This window comes from Phodopus roborovskii, unplaced genomic scaffold (assembly GCF_943737965.1).
Source record: "Phodopus roborovskii unplaced genomic scaffold, PHOROB, whole genome shotgun sequence".
In the NCBI taxonomy this organism is placed as follows: domain Eukaryota; kingdom Metazoa; phylum Chordata; class Mammalia; order Rodentia; family Cricetidae; genus Phodopus; species Phodopus roborovskii.
The window spans coordinates 13,316,818-13,342,260 of NW_026126407.1; the positions used below are offsets into that span (position 1 = coordinate 13,316,818).

Here is a 25,443-nt window from a genome sequence, read left to right on the forward strand (position 1 = left end):
GCAACTGTGATAAGGGATGTTCAGCATATACTTCCAAGACAAAGGGCATTTAGGCTTCAGAGAATAAATCTTGAATGTGAGCATGGACAGAGACACTTGTTAGCTCTTCAGATGCTGTGTAAGACTGTGAGGACTCGAGGAAGTAGCCAGTTTCACCCTCAGAAGTATAACTGATGTTAAAACCCCACACTGCTTCCAGTGTTGGTAGTGGCAAAGACCTTGGTGCAGGGCACCCACTGCCTGACAGGGAGGTGAGGGGGTGGGGGAGGCACAGAGAGGATCAGAAAAGCATCGTGGCCCAGTGGCTCTGTGACAGCAAGTAGAATCTCAAGCTCAACTGAACATGGAACAGATAGGATCATGACACCAGAATAGTGGACATTAATTAAGTACTTGCTATGAGCATGCCCTGTGCTAAGTGCCACCTCATTTACTCAACAAACCTTCTGCGGTGGGAACTAGTGTTTTCCCACTCCTTTTCCCCCTTGGTGCTGAGATAAAGAAACAAAACTTTCAGAGAAATGGGGAGACGGAACGAGATGACTGAACAAAAGCTTTCATGGTTATGTTGACAGAGGACACAAGGGGACCTGTGTCCCATAATATAACAGAAATGAAAACAGAGATGCAGAGGGAACACACTCTCAACCAAAAGCTTCAGTGGCGTTTTTTTGTTTCTTTGTTTTGTTTGTTTGTTTGTTTGTTTTCTCAAGAAGCAGGGAGGAGAACAGACATCAGTCTGCCCCATCAAAAGCAAAAATAAGATTTTCTACTCAGGGCTGCTGGGAGAGCCCAGGGCCCACTCCTCATCAGGGAAATGGCATTTTTAAAAGGAGCCTCTTTCTCGTGTTTATGTCAAGAATGGAGGATAAGGACAGGCGTGTCCCGTATGCTGTCAACAGAGAGGAAAGAGGGATGCTTTAAATGTTACAGTGCATGGACCTGCTACCCTGCTGCACCCCATCACCGCCTTTCATTCTCCCCAACCCTGGGGAAGGCTGAGCAGGTTCAGTCCGAGCTGGCGCACTGTGGTATTACAATCACATAACAGCCCATGTGGGAACACCTAGGGACACAAGCTGAGGTGCCTAGTCAGGGCGAGCACTGTCCTGACCCATGCTGATGCATTAAGAACTCTGGAGGATCAAATGCATTCCATTCCAACCCAAGTCTAAGTCCACACTGGCCTGTCTGTCCCCATCACCGTCCCCTCCACTCCTCTCCACTGTGGGAAGTGTCTCATGCCTGTCAACTTTCACACAGAGGCCTGGGGTCCACAACTGTCCAGAAAACGATTGGATGGCCTCCTTCATTTCCATTCCAAACCAGGCCTTCAACGTCAGACTGTCTGTGGGTCCACCCAATGCCTCCCAACACAAAATAACTTACTTCTTCCAATACCCTTTACCCGTTTCCAGCAAGAGAAAGCATTATTTCTGAAACAAAGCTCTTTGATTGAACAGATGACAAAAACAGTAAAATGAGGGTCACCTTCGCTCTACTCCCACCCCTGAAGATGGCCATATTGGAATGAGTTTAGGTGCATGAATACTAAGCCAGGACTGAGGTCAGAAGCAAAGTGGAGGGTTATCCCTCATGCCTCAAATGGTCTTATCCAAAAGACCCCACTGGGACATGCTCTAAGATCTTGTCCAAAGACATACATCAAACCTGGTTAGACACAAACACTGTATGACCAGTTGTTGGTTTGTAAGTATATAATAAACACTTTTAAGAGTTCTTTACATATTTCAAACTAAAAACAAACAAAAAAAAAAATCAACAGAACTATTCACTGTCAATTCGGTTTCCAAATTACTGTCTGAAATGGTTAAACAAGATAAAATGTATTTATTGCTGTACCCACAACATCTCTAAGATTTCACTCTCCAGGCAGGGCAGTCAGAAAATGAAACTGTCATGGCTGGCCCCAAAGCAAACTGTGGGGGCTGAGCTGCTGCCCAGCTCAAGCTCTCATCAGATCCCAAGCAGCATCAGCCTGTCTCCCTGTCTCTCCCAGTTTGAGCACTTGGATCCAATCAGACCACTTCTGCCCTGTGGCTTTGCTTATCATTACCAATGGTCTCCGATCTTACTCACCAGGCCATAGGCTCAGCGAGTTCTACTTTCAGAGGCACAGTCTCTGAGGCCTGTACAGAGAAGCCCAGCCCAGCCAAAGGTCATTATTTCCATATGGACTTTTTACCCTCTCTAGCTGAGACAGAGATGATAGTGACAGGCTAGAATCCATCTTCTGCACCTTCACCTTCTGAAGAATACACTTCTACCTCTCTCAGGAAGATGTGTCCTCACATGTTCAGCTTCCATCACTGCCAATGTACGAGACACGTGTGTGGAGTAGGCCTGCATACAGAGAGGCACACTGTGTGATGGTGATGGTCACACTGTATCCACAGTCAGGACTAAAGTGCTAAATGCAGTGCTTAGCTTGCTTCCTCTTTTATCTGGGACTCCAGCCTGAGGAACAGTGTCACCCATACTTAGGTCTTCCCACCTAAATCGACTTGATGTAAGAACTCCCATCACATCCATAGATTACCTTCTGGATGCTAGATTCTGTGATCCTAGATCCCAGTTAGTCAACAATTACTGTCAGTCACCACAAAACCTTGCAACAGGACCCAGGGCCAGAAGCTCCATCCTTTGGGCATCTTTGCAGGAAAGAGGAAACTGAAATGTAGTTTGCCACCTTGTCTGACCTTAGAAAAATGTTCATGGAGTGACTCAAATTCTGTCACCTTACAACCACTCAAGAATTGCAAAAGCAGCACCTGTACAAACACGGCATGGGGGGGGGGCGGCGGTTACAAATACACTTTAGTGAGTTACAGACCTTGGGGGAGGTTCCAGGTCAGCTCCAGACCTCCCTTCCTCCAGGGGCACTGAGGAAGGAAACTATTATGCAGAGCGGCAGGCTGGAGCTTCCAGGGTGATGTGGTGTCTGGGTGAGGTGGTGGACCGCCCCTGTGATGATGCTGGAGCCCATCTTTTTTGTTGTGTGGTGAAGGGCATGCTTCAGTTCAGTGGCTACAGCTGGAGGGACTGTGGTTGTCTCCTCCCTCCTAGAGGTCAGCTAGGAACTGTGGGGAAGCCCAAGGGAAAGGAAGTCTGATGACTCAACTCCCCCAGCTGTCCTGAGGTCTGAGCATAAATGTCTTTTTTTTTTTTTTTTTTTTTTTTTTTTTTTGACTAATATGCCCAAAGATTTTCTTCTGGAAAACCCTGGCTATAGAGCCAAGGTCAAAACCAACATACGGACCCAGAAAGAAATGAAGGAAGCTGATAGTCTAGAAAAGGCAAAGAAGTCCTTGTGGCTCAAAGGGGACCAGTCCTGGCTTATCATCAGAACTAAAACTAACAGCAAAACCTCATGATGAGTAGCACACCCACATTCAACAGACACACAGATACTGGCTCTGGGCTGTGTTGAGGGAAGAAAAGAGGTATAATATTTATCTCCTGTTCTTGGCAAGAGCTTCAAAAACCCTGGAATTCCCTCATGTGAGAGTGGTTTTTTTTTTTTTTTTTTTTTTTTTTTTGTCACCTGTAAGAAGTGCTTTTAGATTTATGCTAACGAGGTGACTCCTGGTTGGCCTTTAAGTAATTTGAGGGTGAGCTGGCCCTACGGATGATCAGAGCATTGAAAGTTTCAGGCCTAATTTCATCTCCAAAGGTGAGGAAGGAGGCTGGAGACTGAGGCCTGTGACATGGCCAATGGTCACTCAAGTAATGAAGCCACCACAAAAACCCCCAACAAGGTCTAGGCAGCTTCTAGGTCAGGGACACAGGGATGTGGTGTGAGCACGGCATGTGTGGGAAGGGCATGGAGGATCTGTGTCATCTTACCTGGACACCTCACCCATACGCTCCTCTGCTGGCTGTTCCTGAGCAGCAACGGTTACAGTAAAACTCTACTCCTAAGTATGGGACTTTCCTGAGCTCTGTGACTGTTCTCATAAAGGACCAAAGTCAGAAGAGAAGTCAATTAGCAGCCAACCAGATCAGGTGGGAGTGCCTGGGGATGCCCAGGACTTACAGGTGTATCCAGAGTGGGACTGCATGGGACCGAGTGGGACCGAGCATGCAGACCTGTGCAGCACCAGAAATTGTGGGATGCCCAGCTGGAGTCAGACAACTGTTGGGACGATAGACTGTCCTTTCTGTTCCTCTGTTCGCTCCCACTCCATTATATAAACTCTCCTCTTCCTTTAGACAAAGATTGCTCACCCTCCTGTACATAAAACCATGGATACAGGAACATAATTACCTGTTTTACTACTTTAGGGAAATTTAGCTATGAAGACATCAGGTGGTAAGCTGGAGTGCCACTCACAGAAGCCCAAGAAAAGAGCTTCCCCAGACACCACGTGGAACATTTGTTCTGTTGAAGCCTCCAGAGAATCAGCTGTTTCGGTAAAATAATTAATAATTTATATCATTGCTGTTATCTGGTGGGGGGGGCATGAATGAGTTCTAGACAGTAGAGTTCAGCATGCTTGCTGTCTCCTTCCTTTCAGAGAGCAGTCACACTGCAGAGATGATTTCTTTACCCTAAGAATGACTCACAGTGGCAGTGAGAACTCGAGGGAGCGCTATCAATGAACAAGTCATTTGGAAGACTCACTTGCTCAAAGAAGGGACCGGACTGCATTGACAGACCACAGTGGAGGGGAAGCTCCAACTTGAAATATACATGGCTACAGAGAGAAGCTCTTTCTTCCCCAGTAGAGAGCCCTGGAGAGCTGCCAAGCTTGGAGTCAATGGCTACTGGCAGCCACAGAATATTCTACAAAGAAAGAGGCTGCAGGGGCCTCTGAGGAGAGTTGTCCACGGAGCAGCTGGGCTCGATTACCCTGGGCCCTGCCCTGTGTGGGCTGCAGCCTCCAGGGTGCACTCGCAGCTGGAACCCTTGGGCGTCTCTCTCTGGAGAGGAAGGGCTGCTGTGGAAGCCCATGGGAGCTGGTGTCCAGTCGAGGAAATGAGTCAGAGGTGCTGGGATAACTACAGGCTAAGAAGAGGTCAATAAAGAAGTCGCGTCACCCAAGGTTAAGGTTCACGCCATTTCATCCTGGGTTAAAGTTCTAATTTCAGTACTCCCGGGGTGAGGGTTGCAGCAGAGGTCCTGTATCTGCTTGCACCCTCTTTTTACTTACCCCAATAGGAAGCCTGCCTATGGTACAACCTGTCTCCTTGTAGACTCATGGCAAGTGGCCCTGAGTCTCCTAGGCAAATCAACCTACCACCCTATAAAATGCCCATCCCAGCTGTCTATGCACATTAGCATGGTCCTCTGTTCATAAGTGTAAACTGTCAATAGAAAATTAGCAGATATGTAAGGAAAACCACAGGTGTAGGAGCGGCAATTACTACAAACTGCATGCTTAAAACACGCTTCTTTCCCTCACAAGTCCAGAGACTGTAAGTCAGAGAGCAATTTGTCCTTAAAGGGCTGGTTTCTGAGGCCCTTCTTGATGTGTCTTCCTCGTGTCTTCCAATGGTCTCCTCTTTATATGTGCCTTGTTCTGGTTTCTTCACCTTACAAAGGACACTAGTCATACTGGATTAGGGACCATCCAAGTGACCTCATTTTAACTCAATTACCTCTTTAAAAGCCTCTCTCCAAATACAGTCGTGTCCTTAGGGGGTGTGCTATTAGAATACCAAAATATGAATGGGAGATGTGTGTGTGTGTGTGTGTGTGTTATGTGTATAATTCAGCCCACAATAACATGAAAGAAAAAGTCCATAATAAACAACACAAAGCTTGCCCAGGAAAAGCAGAAATGTTACAAGGAGAACAAACAAACAAACAAACAAACCATGTTAAAAGTTAGTACTGTTCAAAAGTTTTCAAAAGCAAATCTCACAACTGGAAAAACACTTCAGTGGAAAAAAAAACACAATTGTGAACATTAAAGCTTCTTAAAGTTTAAAACTGTAGTACTCCTCCAACACAGACAGACACACAGAAGAGCCATGGAGGAGAAAAAAACCATTATAGAAGTCAGCAAAACTACATAAAACACTAGCTCAGACAAAGAAGGGCTTCTGTTGAAAACAGCATGAAAAATGGGGAGTTTGAAGTGAGGAATTCTAAACTTGATTTATTCGTAGACACTTATTTGCTTTAGACTTTTTTAGAAAAAAAATGCAAACTTAGGTATGCATGTTAAAATGTTGTGGACCAAGGTGGGTGGCCTGAGTATCCCATTCTTGGGTGGGGACGGAAGAAATTGGTTTTCCCATAAAACTGCCATTTTCCAGCTCCTAGATTTATCTGGAAAGCCCACTTCCATCTGTTCAAGGTCACAGGAAGCCCAGCATCACTCCCTGCCCCTGAGGTACACACTTGGCACTGAGGTTCGCATCTGGCTGAGCTATCTCAGGACCATGTGGCTTCTAGATACCAATGGCGAGGATTAGAACTCCCTAGGTTGTTTCCAAGTCCAGCTCAGATTTGAAGGACTGTCATAAAAGATGTCTTATCTAACATACAGATGTGAAATACAACTTGTAGAAGGCTATTGATTTAGACAAGGGACCAAACCAATACAGAGTGGTTAAGTCAGTTAAATGCAATAAGCAAGCACACATCACAGCAGCTGAGCTTCAGTCCCTCCTAAGCAGACAGCTGCCTCAAACAAGGTGAGCCAAGCAAGCGCTTGGACCTCGCTGATGTCATCTCACTCCTGTTTCCTGTCCATAAATGGTGCCTGTCCACACTGTAGTCCCAATTCTTCAACTAAAACACCCTTCCCCATTTACAGAATCATCAATTAAAGCCAGTTTAGAATCTCAAGTAAGTCCGTTGTGATTCTGTTTACATAGCCTTGGCTGTCCTAGAACTCGCTCTGTAGACCTCGCTGTCCTCAAACTCAGAGAGCCATCTGCCTCTGCCTCCAGAGTGCTGGGATCAATTCGTGTACCACCAATGCCCGGCATGATTCTGCCTTTTGACAGTCTTTGGGAGACACACCCCTAACTCAGTCTACAGGTCTATTTTTTAAAACAAAGACCTACATTGTGAAGGCAGAGTGGTGGATGATACCTGTAGGCTGCCTCCAACGTGGGCACCACAGACTGGCCTGTTTATGTTCTTAACCTTGCAAATGGGCCCTGTGATTCCCCTTGGTAGATGCAAAAAGACACTGAAGACTGGCTACCCTGCTCGAGACTATATTTGGCTAAAAGGTCTGAGTACAGTGTATCACCACTGTGATATTCACCTGCCAGCCAGATATATGGTGGATTATACCTCATTAGCTTATAGTGGCTGCATGGCATAGTTGATCAGTGGAACAGGAAATAAGCTGATCTGTCACTTTTGGGGCAGAGTATGTGACTGCAAAGACAAGTGCCCCAGAGCTCTTACTTCCTAGTGTAGCATCCAGCAGGGTCTGAAACAGTAGCTGTCCGACACCAGCCAGTGACCCAGCAGAAGCACAAACCCAAGAGCTGCAGAATCAAAACCACAGCGGACCTTCCAGAAACCACTTGTTAGATGTTGCTGTCACTGAGAAGGACAAAAACTTTTTATTTGGAAAGAGTTTTAAAATGGTTTTTTTCCAGCTACGTTTCTATGTGAAACGTATTTCATGTTTTCATGAGTGCTTGTCTGATAACCTTCCCTTATAGAAAAGAACTGATTGAATAAAATGGGAAGTTGCTATTCAGAAACACTGGAGGATATTTTCATCACACGTCTCTCAGAGGATAACACTTCACAGTTGAGAAAGGCATATCAGTAAGCCCGGTCAAATAAGTACACATAAACCCTGTGCACATTGTGGCCCATGTTTGGAGGTCAGAGGACAGACAGCTCTCTGGTTGTTTCTCTCCTGCCACCTTGTGGGACCCAGGGACTAAAAGCAGATTGGCTTTGGCTAACCTACCTCACAGCCCAGTCTCTTTCTTCCATCAGTTTGCTGTTCTTCTAGCTTACCTAAGCTAACAGTGTAGGAAATTTCACACTGCTATGAAATCACCGGTTTCTAACACTTGCCAGTTTTATCTCTAACACAACAGTGGAATACACAGCCTATGAAAATGGAAGATGTTTCTCCACAGGTGACCAAAAAGAAACTTGCCTAACATACTTTGGAAGAGTCTGACACTGAGACTGGGAAGATTATTCAATGGTTAAGAGCACTGGCTCCAGGTTCAGTTCCCAGCACCCATATGGTGGCTCACAACCATCCTTAACTTCAGGTCCTGGGAGTCTGACACCACTTTCTGACGCCTGGGCACCAGGCACACATGTGGTGCACATAAATACACATAGGCAAAACATGCATACACATAAAATATCTACAAAAAAAGTTTTAAAGAAAGAAATTTGTCTCAAAGGGTAAGACAGTATAGACTTACACGTAACTCAAAGATTTTAGTGTAAGTGTGGCTAATCTGAATTATGTGGCAACTGACCAAAAGACACAGTAATTATTCAAATTCACTGTTGGTCCACTGTAGAGACAGTGGTTTCAATGGCTTTGAAGGCAAGATGCTCCTCCAGAGATTTGAGGGGAGACCATTTTCTGTCTTTCCCAGCTTGCAGAGCCTTTGTACCCCTTTGTGGTCCCTTCCATTATCTTCAGGGCTAGAGGATACCATCTTGTCTCAGACATCACATTGCCTAATTCTTCTCTGTCAAATCTCCCTCTGCCTCTCACCTGCAACCTCTCTTTTCCTTTGATGATGATGCTAGACATGAAATTTAAGGCCTAGTGCATGCTTGGAGAGTACTTGACCACAGAGCCACATACGCAGCCTGTGTCGTGTCTCTTTAAGGTGAATATCTCTAACTATATTTAGGGTCTACCTGCATAGTCACAGATACCCTTCCTGTCCCAACTGACTCAACTTGACATACCTTTAAAGTCCCTCTTGCCCCGACAGGCAAATATTTTAGAGATGGGCCTATCTTGCCAAATTTCAGAGAGGTAAATACATAATTTTATTCTCAATTTTCACAATAAAAATTCAGCCAGGAATCCCAACAAATCAGTAAGTGGTGATCTGGTGATGTGTGTGTGAAGTTCTTTTGTTTGTTTGGTTTTTGTTGTTGTTGATTTTGTTTTTTTTTTCTGTTGTTGTTTTTGTTTTTGTTTGTTTGTTTGTTTTGTTTTTGAGACAGGTTTCTCTGTGTAGCTCTGGCTGGCCTGGAACTCACTCTGTAGACCAGGCTGGCCTGGAACTCAGAGATCCACCTGCCTCTGTCTCCTGAGTGCTAGGATTAAAGGCATGCACCACCATCACCCGGCAGTGTATGTGAAGTTTTGAGTGTGCCATGTCATTCAATAAGCAGTCATATTTCTAGTTCTCTGAAGGACTCACTGATTTCCTTGCCCCAGAATTGATGTTGGCAAGACCTTTCCTATCACCCTGCTCTCCCATTCCCTAAATACAACAAACCAGTGGCATGTAGGTTCCCATCGCTGGGATTTCCCCTCAACTGCTGCTCTTTCCTTTGGGGGCCTGGTCATTGCACATGAATAAGTAACTGGCACTGGCCAGATGCTCTCAGTCCCCTGCGGTAAGAATGAAAACTGAATTCCTAAACTGAAGACAATCTGATCCTCTGATCCTGTGGTTATGTTCTAAGTACAACACATTTATTAGTAAGGTTTAACCCTTCCTTCCAAAATGGTCTGGCTGGTCATTATTCTAGCTGATTGCTTCTCTGAGGAAAATCAAAGCAACAACTCTGTAGCTCCATAAATCATATGGAGATATTTACAGCAAAAGTACCCTCTGCCTGTGGCCCTGACACCTGTGACACACAGTAAACATGCAGGTGGGCTGCAGGCCTGAGCCACCTAGAGATACCACCAGCCTTGCATCAGCAGCAAAAGGAGGTTGACTGTAAGCCTGTTAGGGATGGGCTTGGTTTTGCTTTTATTCTGATAGCTTTGATTCTTGTGAGAGAAAAATGGCTGAGTCTGCCCTATCTCTGAGGAGAAAACACACATCAGAAAACCACCCTTGTAAGTAACTGCTGGCTCCCTAGGAGGCCACCACAGAGAAAACCAACTTATGCTGGCAGCTCATGGAAAAGTACCCCAAGTTCGTCTAGATCTGGCTGTGGGATGGAGATGGATGGGGGCGGGTACAAAGTGAGAGTAAGCTATGTGATACAGAGAGAAAGAACTCGGTCAGCAACCATAAGTTCTGTGGCACATATAACTGGGAAGGTTCTACACATGTGTCACGTGAGCACATGGGTGTAAAGGTGCAGTACTAACAACATCCTCTCAGTATGGCCGTCACGGGCGTGGCAGCATGCTGAAAACTGTCTGCTCTCCATACCTGATGTTCAGATTTCCTTGTGAAGTCCTGTGGTAAACAGTGAACAGCTCATCATCAAGGCTGAACCTTCCAATAGGCTGACCAGGAAGGGAGTTTCTCCAACTGTCTGAGTACATGCAATATAAACATGAAGGTCTCCAAAGATGGAGGGGAACGTTAGTAGCTTTAGTAGTAGTAGTGATACAGTATCAGCAGGATGCCTATTGTTGTTGGCTTTGAACACAGAAGGGATGTAATCCAAGGAATGTGGGTGGCCACTAGAATCTGGAAAAGGCAAGGAAACCAATCCCTCCCTAGAGCCTTCAGAAAAGAATGCTGATCTCTTGTTGATACATTGGTTTTCACCCAGCAAGAATCAAGCGAGGCTCCTGTGCTACAGAAAGTAAGACACTGTGTCTGTGTTGTTTTAAGTTGATACTTTTGTGACCATATCATAACAGGAATGACACTCACCAAGACACAACCTAGACTTTGGGGGTTGTTAAAGAGCCCCAAGTAAGTCTGATAGCCACTTAAGAGGAAGGCACACTGGTAAAGCTTGCTTGTGCTGGGAAACACGTGGCCATTTTACCTGAGAAGGTAGTAAGTTCCACACAAAACCACGCATCCTTCATTCTTAGTCAAGTCCCCACAGATGCTGTGACCTACACACACTACAGGATGATATGCATGTTCGTCAGTTTAGGCCAGGAAACCCCCCCCCCCCCCGGCAAATTTCCTTAAGGTAAAAAAATAAACAAACGCCAGATAGCCAAGGTTGCCTTTTAAAAATAAAGCTTATTATCTTACTAATAATGCTGTCTCACACTGAAGGAACTGACCAAATGCCTGGATCAAACGCAGGTCCATAATTGGCCCATTCATAGCACCAGCAGAAGGAACAAACTGTCCCCCCAGTGCTAAGCTGTCTGTCGCAAGCCACATTAGGACTGTAGAAACAGAGGGCTCTCCATTTGCGTGAGACAGATGCGCAACAGCTGGATTTGTTTACTTACGATAGAGAAATGAACTGAAACCATGGGAACGATGACCACATTCCATCTTGGGATCAAGGAGGGAAGTGCCTGTTATATGGTTTTGGCAAGTCAAGTGCAGCCTCCCTGCAGAGAGCGACTCTGCCCACTACCAGGACTTCCATACCTGCTCACACATGATGCTTTAACAGCACGTCTGCCTCCTTACCCTGTCTTCCTTGGCTAGGAAGCTGGTACAACAGAAAAAGCAGCCATATCAGAAAACAGTTTCAGTCCTGCCTTCTATAAAAGCTGTGGCATTCGGAAGGCTCTCTGCACCTCTGAGCTTCATTTCTAGCAATGAGGACATCATTACATTCCTTTCCTCATGTAGAGAACATGGCAGGATGTGGACAAGAGTGCTCAGCATGTGATGGGAGCCACCGTCAAAGCCAGTGCATCACATCCCTGCGGAAGCTTCTCCACTTCTTGTCTTGTCTTCTCACTAAGCCGTTTCCTCACCAATTGCAGACTGAAAGTTGCCATTTGGACCTCTCACTGCACCTCTGGTTCGATATATCCAATTTGGACTCACAGTCTTGACTCATAGACTCTGGATTTCACTGTGTCCCTCACAGTGAGAGCTCTGGTTGCTTCCTGCATGCACACCCCTCTCCATTCCCATGGTTACTCTTGTTACTCCCTACTTAACTCACGCATAGGAGCATCCCAAATCCTAAGGTTACAGGTAACAGTTGCCTACAAGTTCCTGTTTCCCAAACCACATTGTCACATCAAGCCCTAAACAGACATCTTCAAACTTTTTTTGTCCTGTGGTCTGGTCATTGATGATGGAAGATGAACAAACTCCACTGGGTACAGAGATGATATGAGGCCCACACAGCTTTATTATGCTTTGTATCAAGGTACCAAACACTGAGTAAACTCCACATCCTCCACAGAGAAGGAAAGCTCTTGGAATAACTAGATAATAAAGGATTTCTCAAAATAGTAGGGTCAGATACAGTTAGCACATGACTGCAATTCCAGCACTTGGGACACAGACACAGAGGAAAGCAATGCTCATTCAGAGCTAGCCTGATCCACATACAGAGGTCAGGGCCACCAGGGCTATAAAAACCAAAACCAAACCAATTCAATTAAAGCAGTCCCTGAGTGCTAGAAAGTTTTTAGTGACATTTCTTTACACAGCTTTTGATAACTGCAACGTACACTGTCCACAAACCACCACAACTACAATAGACACAACTGCGATAAACCACGTCAGTCCGCTGACTGCAAACCCCCTCTACGCCACATGATCCAAAGTGATTCAATAAACACCGGAACCTGTAGTATTTACACCGGGGGCAAACTGATCAGTCTCAGACTTGTCCTTACCATTCTGCTCGTCCAGTTCATTCCCGATTTCCTGACCCATTTGTTTTTGGCGACTAATGATGGAGGAAAGGGCATCCAGGCCTGCGTCCTGTTCTGCAAGAAAAGGAAAAACAGCTGACTAAAAATCAAAGGGAAGCATGCTAAACATAATATAAATATGTATATAAACATATATAAATATTGATACACACACACACACACACACAGAGGTACATCTCTCCAGGCAAGTGATGCTATTCAACGTATGATATAAGTGACATAATGGCTAGCATCACTGACACAAAAACTTAAATACTTACCTCACACCTCATACTGAAAACGACTTCCTAATAAATTAAGAATTTTAAAAGTGAAATAAACACATAAACCTAGTGGCATCATTAATTAAAAAAAAATTGCATTTGTGTATAATTTGAGCGTGTGAGTTTGTGTGTGCGGTGCATACATGTTGGAGCCAAAGGACAACTTGTGAAGTTGGTTCCCTCTTGCTACCACAGGTGTCCCAGGGCTCAAACTCAGGTCATCATGTTATGGCTACAAGCTCCTTTACTTGGTGAGCCATCTTGCCAGGCTGGCATCACTAATAGTTTAAAAACACAAATAAAAGCCGATAATAAACTTTGGGGACATACCAGATTTATAGATATGAAGAGGAATACAGAGGAGAATAAGGGCAGGCATGGGTAACTGAAGTGTGAGGACGTGTAGCCCTGAGCACTATGTAGTATGGAAGATAAGCTCAACTCCTTGATAGGAATCCTTGTCAAGATTTCAATCCACCTACACCACGTAAGTCTAGAAAATGTGTATAAAACAATATACAACAAGGCAGTAATGCAGTTACAAGGATCTTTCTTAAAGCACATTCCTCGTGCTGGCGATAAACTCACTGCCTCGGGGTTTATCTTTTGGACTACCCTAGAACTTTCTCTGGAGCCCTTGGTTTTAGTTTTTTTGTTTTTTTGTTTTGTTTTGTTTTTCTCGGTAGCAGATATAATATTTAATACTGATTATCAATTTGATAGGATCCTGAATCACCTCGAAGACAAGCCTCTGGCCAGGCCTGGAAGAGATTATCTAGGTTAGGTGACATGAGGTAGGAAAAGTCACTCTAAAAGTGGACCATGGTTTTAGACTGTATAAAAGGAGGAAGCTGGCTGCACACAAGCAAAGTGTGTGTGACCAGTTGCTTCAAGCTCCTGTCACAGGAAATTCCCCACCACGACAGACTCTGCCCTTCAATGCATGTTTCTTCAAAGTGAGCCATCCTGGTGATGTCTCTGCAAAAGCCTTGTTCCTTTGCTTCCCAGTGCCCCGAGCAGAGACTGTGGGGGTGAGGTCTAACTTCACCAGAGCATCATCTGCCAGTTGGTGGCGTGCCAGCCACAGCTTCACTTGTTTATGGGTTTTTTTTTTGTTTTTTTTTTTTTTTTTGTTTTTGTTTTTTTTTTTGTTAAATGGCTTATGTGTAAGGGCAAAACCATAAAGGTCTTCTCAAGAGCTCACTAACATCTACTTACAGTTTTGTGTAAATCTTTTGTATGGAATTAAATCATCATCCTTAACTCTTTGATTCACCTGGGATTTATTTAAACTTAAGGTGTGAGGCAAGGACCCGTTGGTGACACTTTTTTGACACAACATACTTTTTAAAAACTATAAACAGCCTGGTGTGTCTAGGGACCATTCCAAGGCACCATTTTACAGCAAAATCACTTTATAATGAGGTCCTCTTGGTCCTTAGTAGCAACCTCCTGGATGGCCTCCAAGATAAATCTATCATCAAACTTGCACTGCTGAAGGATGTCTATTGCTATGGCAAAAAGTCTAACTGCATCTGAAGAATAATCCATAGATGGGCTGAGGGTCCGTACACTGTGAAATGATGGGAAAATGGCTGAAAAATGGAAAGCAACTACTGCTGAGGTTATCCACTAGGAAAAGTCCTGACATTGTTTTATTCAGTGAGAACATAAATTATCAGTGAAAAATAGCTACACTAATCTTTTCTCCCAAATGTATTTTCTCCTAAAGGTCTCCTTAATGCACAACAGAAAGGAGACTAGAAACTCTCCCTTACTCCTATAGTTCCCATGAGATGAGAACACCTTCTCAGCATGCAATATTGTTACAGTAAATTTGCATCCCACAACCCAGACACGGAAGATGCTGGGTAGGTTAAAATGAGCATGTAAACCTCCTGAGCTTCTCTGAGCTATAAACTGACATTTCTAAGAGGCAATGGTTTAGTCACTTAGTAATAATAATCAAAATAAAAGGTTGCTTCCAACAGAAATATCATCAGGACTCACTGCAGACAACCTACTTATAAATAATGGAAGTGTGACACTGTGACAGTTCATTCTCCATAATCTACGTCACTCTTTCACAGAGCCCAGGCAGGGCCTTAGTAATGGTGTCATAATAGGTCATTTGCAACATACCAAACTCTGATTCATTCTTCAACTTTACAGTAGTGTATATTTTAAGACATGATCATTGTGGAAGAAAGAGTAATGCATGTACAGACAGACAGACAGACAGACACACACACACACACACACACACACACAGTCAATCTGTCCAAGTCCTAACTCATGGAACCTGTGACTAAGTTACTTTCTTAGATGAAAATGAAGGAGTGAGACAGGAGATGAGCCTGGAGAATCTAGGTGGACCTAAAACAATTCTGTTAATTCCAAGAAACAAAGGTTGCCCAGCTGCTGTCAGAGGGAGGCATGACAGTCAGTTAAAGAGATGCAGTTGCTGGCTTTGAACATGGAGCTATGAGCCAAGGAAAACGGGGACCATCTAGCAGCTGGACAAGGCAAGGGAACAGATTCTGCCCAAGGGTCTTCAGAAAGGAATGTGGCCAGCTGACACCTTGATCTGAGTCCCTGGAGACCCAAGCTGAACTTCTGACCTTTAAACTGTAGTAATGTGAGTTTTAAGTCACTCCGTGTGTGCTAATTTATTGTGGGTGCACTAATGCAATCAGTTTTGAAAGTCCCCTTGGAACAATTAGGTGTGTAGATACTTCCTATATTTAGACATCCAGGAAAACCGTCCTCTAAATAACAATCACTCAACTGTGGGAGGACAGTTTGGTGGCAGTAGATAAAAAACAAAGGGACAGTCATCAGAACATAGTATGCCAAAAATAACAAGGCTGATTCTAAGTAAGCCACTAAATCTAACCAATTTACAGAAAACATCTAGGTCACAGAATATGCTCAACAACTTATGGGGGACACACGCTGCAAGAACTAGTTGAAGAAAAACTACAGAGCAAACAACCCTGTTTAACAAAGGAACAGCAAGAGGAAAATAAGGTACTTTAAAAAGGTTCATTCATATTATTAAGACAGTTCAGGGATGCATCTGTCTACTAGTTACAAGGTATGGCCTACATTCAGACCCTAGCCAGATAGTCCAGTTATTTGATTGGACCGAGGAATTGTTTCTAATTTGGCAGGAGTGATAACTGCATTGTAGCCCTTTTTAAAACAATCCTGGGTATAGAGAGATGGCTCAGGGGTCAAGAACACATACTGCTTTTCTGAGGATTTGAATTCAGTTCCCAGCACCCACACTGGCACTTACAATCACCTGTAACTCCAGCAGACCAACACTGATTCTGGACTCCATGGGTACCCATAGTCACATGTGCACATAACCACACATAGACACATAATAAAAAAATAAACATATCTTTTTAAAAGGTCTTATATTTTATAAACATATTTTAGAGATGTTTAAATAGAACACTCTGAAGTAGTCACCACTACTTCATGACATAATGTCTAGGGTTCACTTTAAAAATAATTCCAGGGCATATGCATAAGGGTTAGAGTCCAGCCCACACAGCCCATAGGCATGCGGTAGAAGGTTATTTTACCTAGGCAAAGATGTGTTACATTTGTTTATGCTGCAGAGTGTTACTTTAACTACCTGAAGATGTGTTAACACACACTTGTTTCTGTTGCCTTTGTTAACAATCAGAAGATGGGTTACTTTTGTTTATGCTACATTTGTTTAATGGTATAAAGATGTGTTGAGTTTGTTTTACCTTGCTTGCCTAAAGCACATGATTGATCTAATAAAGAGCTGAATGGCCAATAGCTAAGCAGAGAAATGATAGGTGGGGCTGGCAGGCAGAGAGAATAAATACGAAGAGAAATCCAGGCCAAGAGAGGAATGAAAGGAGGAGGACGAGGGGAGAATGAGGGACATTCCTGGGACAAGAAGCCAAGCAGCTGTCAACTAGCTAGACACAAGAAGCAGGGAAGGACACACAGAAGGAAAAAAAGTAAAAAGCCCTGAGGCAAAGGGTAAATAAAGAGAAACAGGTTAATTTAAGTGTAAAAAGCTAGCCAGAACTGTGCCTAAGCTAGGTCTAGCATTCGAAGCTAGTAAGAAATCTCTGTGTCATGATTTGGGAGCTGGTTGGTGGCCTAGAAGGAAAAGCCTGGTACATAGGTGTGGTGGCATTTACTTCTTATCTGAGCACTGAGGTAGTAGAGAAAGCCAGCCTAGGTAACTGGCAGGCCTCAGGTCCCAGGGGGAGGGAGGAGGAGTAGACAGTTCCTGAGGAACAGTACTCAAAGTTGATCTTTAACCTACACATGCATGAAATACATATGTATGTGCACCACATGTCCATACACACACACACACACACACACACACTCACTTCTGGAGGTGGGTAAGTGGGTACATATAGACAAAACCAAACTAGCTATGGGGAGATAATTACTGAAGCAGGATGAGGAAAAGAACATACTTTACCACGTTTGAAATTTGCCACAGCAAAAAAAAAAAAAAAAAGGGGGGGGGGCATTGGTATATTAATAAGAAAACAACAAGGAGGCAGCTAGGGATTTGACTCAGTTGTAGAACACTTGTCTAGCATGTATGTACAAGGTCCCGGGTTCAGTCCCCAGCACCATTTAAACAAAAGCAGGCAGAGGGACCAGAGCTAAGCACTTTCTCTGGTCTGAGTGCATGACACGGACCTAAAGGTTAAGAATGTCTTCCTTTCTTTAGAGTTCAGCTGGTGTCACAGAGGCGCTCCATGTGTTAGCAGGAACTTACACGGGTACCCTCTGCTGTTTAAATCATCAAGTGACCATAGAGGGCCCTTGTGCTTTGCAGGGAAAAACAAATACAATTTCCTGCTAGATGGGAAGGCTCTGGCAATACTGGGTGATCCTCTGAGTCCAGGAAGCCCAAAATACCCACTTGATGTCATAATGTCTGATAGCCAGACCTCACACTTACTGTATGGGAGGAATGCTCCCTGGAGAAGAACAGAGAGAATTAGGAAAGGTTGAAGTCAAATGAAAAAACTAATAGTAAAAAAAGATGAAGTTGAGCCAAACAAAGGAGCTCATTCCTGCCTTTAGAAAATCCCCAGAGCAAGTTCTCAGAATAGATGGTTTTATTTTGGTTTAGTTTTAAGGTTTTTGGGAAAGGAATCTCCTACTATATGTGGTAGCTACAAGGAAGGGTATCTTCTGAGAATGCTGCCAGTAATTAGAACTATCCCAAGATTTGCTACCAAGATTTTTCACTGTAACATGGAGTCTGGCTAGTCACCTTGCCTGACCCCATTTCACAGGGAAGTATTTACAGACTATGAAAGCTGGTCCTGATTGTCAATTTGATGGAACTTAGAATCACTATGGAAACAAAACCTGTGAGCAGGCCTGTGCAGGAAGTCCCACCCTAAATGAGGGAACTGAGGGCACCATTTGTCTCCTTACTTCCTCCCTGCACATGCAACATGACCTTAATTAAATTCCCACTGCTACGACTTCCCCATGGTGTACTCTATATGCCTTCAAACTGTGAACTAAGATCAACCCCTCCTTCCTTAGCTGCTCTGTCAGGCACTGTGCCCGCAGTTTAAAAAAAAAAAAAAGAAAAGAAAGAAAGAAAGAAAAAAAGAGTAGTAAATCCCTGAGACTAGAAAGTCTATAGCAAATGCTCAAATATAGAAATAACAACTACAACATAATGAAGAATAGGCTGTATTAATTTAGGAAACTCACCAACACAGTCCTAAGCAGGAGTGGGGGACCCACATCCCACTGTCTGACTTAGGTACACTAGCCTGCACTGGCCACTGTCTCCTACTGTCTCCTTCCTTTGCTCTAACTCAGATCCTGAGGAGACCAAGTCACTGTCATCATCACAGTCATCTCTGTTGAGGCCTATATGTAGCCCAAGCTACTGCTTAAGTATTGGGCTAGCCTTAGGTAACTAGCTGTCACAAGGCCTAGCTTCTAGATTGATCATTGCCTACAAGTCTACGACCCAGCAATAAGATTACTGGGGTGGGTGGAGGGGGTTCCAGAGTATTCCTCAGTCTCCACACTAAAGCACAGAAAGACTAATCAATTCCATGGGCCCAAAGGCAACCAGAAATTTTTTTTTTTCTGACTCATCTTTATCCAGTATAGGATCCAGGAAAGGTAGCTAAGTATTTGGGGCAAAGATTACTTTCTTGTTTGTGTTTAGCTTGAAAGATAGCTTGCTGTACTAGCAATGCAACAGGGGGCCTAGAATTTCAAACCACATTAAGAAAGAGCAGGTGAATAAAGTTACCCAAACATGGGCTATTCTGTCCCAACACCCAGAGCCAGAGGCCAGCGGGCTTGCAAGGGGCAGAAATCTCAGTGGAGGAGATACTATGGCTTGGAGATGCCCCTAAGAAGCATACAGGGCACATGCTCACACCCAACCCCAGCAATCCCCGAGTGCAGCACATTGTCAGAGACAAAAATACTTTTCCTGACTGAAAACAGCTTTCTTTGGCAAACAGCAATGACAGGAAAATCCGCTTGTATTGGTGCTAGGCAGTCCTCCCAGAAACCATGGCTGCTGGGGAACAAAGCGCTGCATGTGAGTTGTACTCTGCATTGAGCTGCATCGCTTTCCATCTGTTCACTTCCTGTCAAGCACAGTAACGGGTGAAGTATGTAAAATTAAAGGCATGGAGAGCCAGTGTTTCGTTTGCTAGGTAATTGCATTGTGAAGAAGAGTTCAAAATAGAATTAGACTCCTGTTTATGGCCAAGATGGACTGACAGGAACCAGATTTCCTTCTGGCCTTCATGAACACAGAGCAGAGAAAACAGGCAGGCAAAACATTCAAATCCACCATTTCAAGAAATGTGCATCAGCGGACAAGGCAAGGTCTGAGAGAGGAAACTAATGAGGTGCGCTCTAAGTTTGCTCAGGCTGCTTGCTGCCTTGTGAATACTCCCATCATGGGGGTAGGGGGAGGCTAAGTTGCCAGGTGGAATCCAGTGGACATCTTGAATTGAGCTCAAAGAGGTCAATAGCTGCAGTGCTGGAGAAAAGAAAGTTGTATACAGAGATCTCTGTGGTCCGGCAAGGCATGTGCACCAAGTCCACATGAGTGTCAGGACTCGTAAGAAGTGAAAAAGACCCAGGGCTGAGTTGCTTCAAAGGGTAGAAAGAATCAAGTTCTAAACTCAGCCACAGTTGTCCCCATTCCTCCCACCGAGCAGATCACCTCAGTGCTCTGCAAGCGCCACACACACACTATCCAGAGTGGTTTAGGCTCAGTAAATTACCTCTAGACTGGAGGCAAGCATGTCCTGTAGGGGGCCACATTTGAGGCTGTGTGGTTCATATGGTCCCTAAAGCAGTTTTTCAACTCAACTATCGCCAAGTGGGAAAGCATCTACAGATATTGTTAAGTGAGTGAGCATGGCTGTGTTCCCATAAAATTGAATTTATGAGCACTGAACTTTTAATCTCATCTAATTTTTTATAAGTCACAAAATATTCTTTTGATTATTTTTTACCATTTTAAAAAAATTCAAAGCAGCTTTTGACTTGCACACCATACAAAAGTAAGATTTGGCTCACAGGCCAGGGTTTGCTGATCCACGCTCTGAAATATTTTAAACACCTCTTTCATCTGTCTTTAAGAGTGAGACCTAGGGCCAGTGAGGTGGCTCAGTTAGAAAAAGCACTTGCCTCGTGGGTCTGACGACCTGAGTTCTATTCCAGAGCCCATGCAAAGCTGGAAAGAACGAATTGACTCTACAAAGTTGCCCTCTGACTTCCAAATGGGTACCATGGCATGCACACCCCTATATACATACATACATACATATATACATACATACATACATACATACATAGTTGCAATGGCGCCATGGCATGCATGTCCCATATACTGTACATACGGATATACATACATAGTTGCAATAAAAAAATAAGACATTTTAAATACATAAAAGGAAAAGCATGACCCAAATAATACAGCTGCGTCCCACAACTCACATAAACATTTCTAGAAAATTCAAAAATATCAAATATTGGGGAAAAATACAGAACTTGGATCCAAATAAACATTTCTTATTAAGAGCAGAAACAAGGCATGAATATCTATTTTCAACACTGTACTAGGTTGTAGCAAGTACTTTAAGGCAAAAAGAATAAATTAAAGGTATCTATATTAAAATTAAAAAATATAATTTTGTTAACAATAGATCACAATTATTTGTGTCAAAAAATCTTCATATTCAACAAATGAGCTATTGAAGCATATTAGTGAGAGTAAACAAAGTTGCATGATCCAAAAACAATACAAAAATAAAAAGCAGCTTTATATATGAGTACTAATCAGATACTGACCATTTCAAAATGCTTTGTATAATAAAAGTACAAAATACTTAGGGATAAGTCTGACCAAAGGCATATAAAATATGCATAGTGAAAACTAAAATCAATGCTAAGAAAAAGTGAAGATTTATTTAGTGATAAGTCCATATTATGGATTAGGAGGTTCTTGTTGATGTGACATTAATTCTCTCCTAAATAATCTTTAAAAATGTAATTGCAATCAAAATTACAAGTGCCATTGTTTTCAAAACTTTAAAGGCAATTTTAAAATTTAGATAGAATTATGAAAACCCTGGGGACACCCAAAAATACTGAGAAAGAACAAAGGCAGGTGGCCTGTGTGTCTTGGTTTAGCAATCTATCAGAAAGGCACAACACTCAAAGCCCATAAAGCTGGGCGTTGGTGGCGCAAACCTCTGATCCCAGCATTCAGGAGGCAGAGGCAAGTGGATATCTGTGAGTTTGAGACCAGCCTGGTCTACAAGAGCTAGTTCCAGGACAGCCAGGACAGCCTCCAAAGCAATACAGAAAAACCCTGTCTCAAAAAACCAAAAAAAAAAAAACCAAACAAACAAAGTAACTAATGGAAAAGAACAGAGCACAGAAATAGGGTTATGTACAAATGCCACTTGATTATTTTTGACAAAGGTAGAGAAATTCAGTAGTGGAAGGAGTCTTTTATTTTTTAATGGCTCTAAGCCAAACAGATATCCAAATGCAAAAAAAAAAAAAAAAAAAAAAAAAAAAAATGCCTATTTACCAATTCAAAAAGATCACAGAATGAATGTAAAAACCTAACAGTATAAAATTACTAGAAGAAAAAGCAGTAAGTCCTGTGGCTTTAGTCTGCTGAATGTTTTCTTAGATATAATCAAAACAGAAATCATACGAGAGGAAATGATTAACTGGACTTAAGAGCGTCCACAGTCTGAAAGATATCACTGAGAGTAAAAAAGGAATGCACGGACCGACAGAAATACCCGTTAAGCATGAGTGCGACTATGAGCTGTGCACATATTACTGCCCTGCCAGCTGCCAGCTGCCCTTGCAGGATCCTCAGTCAACCTGTGTCCTTTCTGAAAACAAAACCCAAAGGTTGTCTGACGAAAGAACTGAAAGGGCATATGAAAATATCTTACATGGTAATAAAGGAGTAAACTATTTTAAAAGACATCTTAGGAAAAAAAAATAATCAACTTGTAAAGATTCATGTGACAATCCAGATGCATTTAAAAATTATCCATCGAGAAAGAAGCCAGATCTCCTTCCCCAGAGAGTAAATACTGTACGAGTCTACTCACATGAAACTGTGGAAAACAGAAACCAATTAGGAGTGACACAAAGCAGATCGGCTGTTGTCTAGAAACGGGGGAGAGACAACAGGAAGGCTCTCCAAGCGACATGGAGGAGCCTTCTGAGGACTGCATTCACTATCTTGATGGCAATGCTGGCTTCATTGTGTGTGTGTGTGTGTGTGTGTGTGTGTGTGTGTGTGTGTGTGTGTGTATGTGTGTTGAAGTTCATCCAAGCACATCTATTAAATATGTGCTGCTTATGATAATGCCAATTATACTTCAATAAAGCCATCTTTGCAAAGAACAGCATACAAACTGACATGGAAAAACATATTAAGTTAAAAACTATGAAATGAGATAGTGATGTACCTCAAGGTCCTGTTTACACAAAATAAATGTGTTTACACTAAATACATTCATATACGTACATACAGACAAGACTGAGGACACACATACTAATCTACTTTAGTTTGGAGACTGGAGAAGCAGCCCAGAGCACTTTCCATCTTGTCTGAACCTAATCTTGCTTGAACCTATAGCAATAATATATTACTTCTGACACTTTTTTTAAATGAGAAACTTTAAAAAAAAAGATTTATTAAACAAATGTGATGGAACCTATAAAGAAAAAAAAATCTGATGGTACAGACAAACTTCAGTATGAAAGGGTAAACTGATGACAAACAACTCAGTTGTATCAATGAAGTCTTTTCTCAAGCACCTTAAAGCCAAAAAGAAAAAAAAAACAAATCAAGAGCTTTACAGCAACAATCAATTTGACTCAAGTTTTCACTGGAGATAAGGAAAATAGTCAAGGCCAAGGTCAAAGTGGCAGGTTTGTGACCCACAGTCCTGGGGTAATCGGTACCTTGGATAATTTTCTGCTGCTGTTGCCAGATCTCGTCAAAACCCAAACCTCTGGTCTCCTCTGGCTCCTCACAGAGCCAAGGGTTGGGAGTTCCTCGCTTTGCTTCTTCGCTCATCAGGCTGGACCTTAGGACAACAGTAAATGCATTACAGATCTCACAAAACACAACTTGGCTGGAGATCACTCCCACAAGCACAGAGCTGGTCAGCCTGGTACGCTTCGAAAAGTCATCTCCGCAATTTATTACACTCCTAGTTTATTCTAGGAACCGTATCTGGGGGCTGTTAGAGATCTGAGGCTAAGACACAACCTGGTCCCTAAACAATTACATGGCATGAGGAGGGGAGCTGTTGGGAGAGTCCAGCACTCTGCAAATTGTCCAAAATATCCTGGACTCAAAAACCAGCAAAGTTGGTCCTTAAGTATCAAAACCACAAGGCCAATGGGAAGCTGGCTGTTTATCACAACAAATTTTGTCTCATGAACTTTGTGACACAAAAGGCACTAATATTATTTTCCATGCAAATATAATACCATGCTTACAGATTACAGCATAAAAAGATAACAAAATTTCCCATTACAGGGTGCTTGCTTGCTCACAGAAACACATGCAGAGTTTCAAGTCCAATTTTATGGCTGCAATCATAATCATCACACTTGAAACTGTCAACTGTGACCAGTCCCCCCTGGAAGTAGCCCACACTTGGCTCTTGCACAACATGTACTGGTGTCCAGTCTAAGAAGGAACACAGTTCCTACCACTGCCTCCCTGTCCAAAGGATGAGAGACCCATGTTGTCCAGGAAAGCACCTGCCTACTCGAACACAGAGTTGAACACCCATGTTGCTGCTCTTGTGGAATCTGGGAGAGGAGGGGGGGGATGAAGGAAGTGTGGCAGAAGACCACAACAGTGACAGTTAACTCAGATTAAGCAACTGCTATGTGCAGGCACTCTCTGGCTGATTCTGTGCATACTCATTCATTTCTCCATTGTTTATCATTCTTCAGGCCCTGATGGCATCTCTTGTATTGTCTAAAAGCAACTGCTGCCCTACTGTTTGGCCTTTCATATAGTTAAGCCTTCTAACTTAGGAAAGAGGACATGAAAACCACCTCCCCTATGTGGCACTCTGCTCCCCAGTGTAGAGCAAATAGCCACTAGTATGTCACTGACTGGCAATATGTGGACAGTAACATCTACCTCAGGAAGTTTCAGCAGAGTAATTTATATATTCAAAAACTATTTCTTCGGTGCTTATTATTTGTTATGCACTGTTTTAATAATAAAAACAAACAAACAAGCAAACAAAAAACCTACACAATCTGACCAAAATTTCTGCCCTGACAACACACAGCTTCTCCATGTAGGTGGTGTCCTCATGCGCTTGTGTGTGTGTGTGTGTGTGTGTGTGTGTGTGTGTGTGTGTGTGCGCGCGCGCGTGCTTAAGGAGTGGTAATAGTGTATTCACAGTGCTGAATACAGTGTTTGGGAAATAACACCATTTTCAATAAAGTACCCATTTTCATTATGTCAATTATTGTGGCCTCAGGTGGCATTAAGAATATTTTAATAAGTATATATTTAACAAGTATAATTTCCCATTTTTCACTTTAAAAGTTAAAAAAAAAAAAGAAAAGAAAGAAAGAATATATCCTTCAAGAAAACCTGGACCAAATGCAAAAGACCAGTTTTTGATTCTTTGGACTAAGATTTTATGTACAGGTCTGGCCTCTTATTCAAATGTACCAATTAACATGCCAAACACAAGTATGGCTTTCTTCCAGTCTATCATAAAGATAGACATGTTCTTTAAGGCCTTACTTTACATGATTGGCCCCAAGAACCTGAGATGTCGAGGTTTCATACTTACTCCACATGATAATCACTCAGCTTCACCTGGCTTTGAAGACAAGGAAGACGGTAATGAAAAGAGAAT

At 43.1% G+C, this 25,443-nt stretch overlaps 1 protein-coding gene across 1 annotated transcript in view; it reads right to left on the bottom strand.

Moving 5' to 3' along the window:
- The window catches only part of Stx8 (syntaxin 8), a 220,416-nt gene that overhangs the window by 154,524 nt on the left and 40,449 nt on the right, over positions 1-25,443 (bottom strand). The window contains exons 5-6 of the mRNA XM_051180347.1: positions 23,507-23,631; positions 12,681-12,773 (exon numbers count right to left, since the gene is read on the bottom strand). Of these exons, the coding sequence (XP_051036304.1) occupies positions 12,681-12,773; positions 23,507-23,631 (218 nt within the window). The remainder of the gene's footprint in view (positions 1-12,680; positions 12,774-23,506; positions 23,632-25,443) is intronic.